The sequence below is a fragment of the Agelaius tricolor genome, unplaced genomic scaffold, assembly GCF_023055355.1.
Source record: "Agelaius tricolor isolate 1412-34295 unplaced genomic scaffold, bAgeTri1.0.p SCAF_40, whole genome shotgun sequence".
Classification (NCBI taxonomy): domain Eukaryota; kingdom Metazoa; phylum Chordata; class Aves; order Passeriformes; family Icteridae; genus Agelaius; species Agelaius tricolor.
Window position 1 is genome coordinate 1,742,581 of NW_027269300.1, and position 2,022 is coordinate 1,744,602.

Genomic DNA, 2,022 nt, shown 5'->3' on the forward strand with positions numbered 1-2,022 from the left:
TTCAGCCTGAGAGCAATGCTGAAGATGAATCAGTAACTCAGGAGCATAAAGCCATGCTCTAGAATAAAAAGACTGAGTGAGGTTTCCCCAAAGGTAGAGAAGTAGTTCGAAGATTTTTAAAAAATTGAAGCAAAAACACCCATTCAAAAAATTCTAGCAAAGTCCCCCCTCCAGGAAGAGAATTAATTTTGAGTGGATTCTATGCAAAATCCATAGGACTGACTCAAAAAGTTGGACCCAGCTTGTCAATGTCTTGTTTCAACAGTCCACCATGGCCAGAGTGAAGCAATGTCCAACAGCAGCTCCATCAGGCACTTCCTCCTGCTGGCATTGGCAGACACGCGGCAGCTGCAGCTCCTGCACTTCTGCCTCTTGCTGGGCATCTCCCTGGCTGCCCTCCTGGCCAACGGCCTCATCATCAGCGCCGTAGCCTGCGGCCACCACCTGCACACGCCCATGTTCTTCTTCCTGCTCAACCTGGCCCTCAGCGACCTGGGCTCCATCTGCACCACTGTCCCCAAAGCCATGCACAATTCCCTCTGGGACACCAGCACCATCTCCTACTCAGCATGTGCTGCTCAGGTTTTCTTTTTTCTTTTCTTTATGTCAGCAGAGTTTTCCCTCCTGACCATCATGTGCTATGACCGCTACGTGTCCATCTGCAAACCCCTGCACTACGGGACCCTCCTGGGCAGCAGAGCTTGTGCCCACATGGCAGCAGCTGCCTGGGCCAGTGCCTTTCTCTATGCTCTGTTGAACACAGCCAATACATTTTCCCTGCCCCTGTGCCATGGCAATGCCCTGGGCCAGTTCTTCTGTGAGGTGCCCCAGATTCTCAAGCTCTCCTGCTCATACTCCAAACTCGGGGAACTTGGGCTTGTTGTGGTTGGTGTCTGTGTAGTTTCTTGATGTTTTGTGTTCATGGTTTTCTCCTATGTGCAGATCTTCAGGGCTGTGCTGAGGATCCCCTCTCAGCAGGGACGGCACAAAGCCTTTTCCACCTGCCTCCCTCACCTGGTCGTGGTCTCCCTCTTTGTCACCACTGGCTTTTTTGCCTACCTGAAGCCCCCCTCCATCTCTTCCCCATCCCTGGATCTGGCAGTGTCAGTTCTATACTCGGTGGTGCCTCCAGCCCTGAATCCCCTCATCTACAGCCTGAGGAACCAGGAGCTCAAGGCTGCCCTGAGGAAAATGATGACCAGATGATTTCTGAAGAAACCAACTTCCCGTTTTCTTCTGCATAGTTTTCGGATTGCAACTCATGACAGGCCAAACAGCCCTTCCCAGGTCTTGGGTAGTTTTCAATGGGGCTTTCTGTTATTAAATTATTCTCAAAGAAATTTTTTAATCACCCCCATCAAATTCACTGTCTGCCTCTTGAATTTGACCCAGAAGCTCTGTAAACCAGCGTTTGGGCTATCACTACATTTGACGAAAATAAACTACCTTGCAGTGCCTGTTTTTTCTGGAATCCCAACTCTGAGCCCAGCATGAAGTTAGAGGGGAGAAGGGGAAAAGAGTCCCAGCAGAGCAGCACGGCCAGGGAGCAGCAGGGATTGGTCCTTTCTGAGCTGCTGTGCCCAACTCCACCCTGTCCTTGCCAGCCCTGCTGTGGCTGTAAGGCCGGAGTGCTCTGGCAGCTTGGTCCCTGTCCTGCTGCGTGTCCCTGCTGTGGCCACAGGCAGGGCCAGGCCATGGGCACTGCTGGGACACAGCTGGGCTCCAGCACAGCAGCTCCATCAGCAAAGGGCATCTCCTGAGGGCAGGGCAGGGAGGCTTTGCTCTCCTCCAGAGCTGCTGTCAGCAATGTGCTCCAGGAATGCCCTGGCCCAGCAAAGCCCAGGGCCTGGGGCAGGGGGGAGTGTGCAGGGGGGGCTCACAGCAGTGTCCTGGCACAGCCAGAGTTCCTGGCATGGACCTGAGGCAGCAGCAGAGCAGGGCCTGGGCTGTGTCTTTGTTCTGGGACAGCCTGGGAAGGTGGCCCAGGGCAATTGTCCCACAGCAGCCCCTGCAGCCACCATT

At 54.0% G+C, this 2,022-nt stretch overlaps 1 protein-coding gene across 1 annotated transcript; it reads left to right on the plus strand.

Moving 5' to 3' along the window:
- Positions 1 to 288: 288 nt before the first annotated feature.
- LOC139603680 (olfactory receptor 14J1-like) lies at positions 289 to 1,206 on the plus strand. Its single transcript, XM_071454569.1, is given in 1 exon segment — positions 289 to 1,206. A coding segment is annotated over 1 exon segment (918 nt).
- Positions 1,207 to 2,022: the final 816 nt, after the last annotated feature.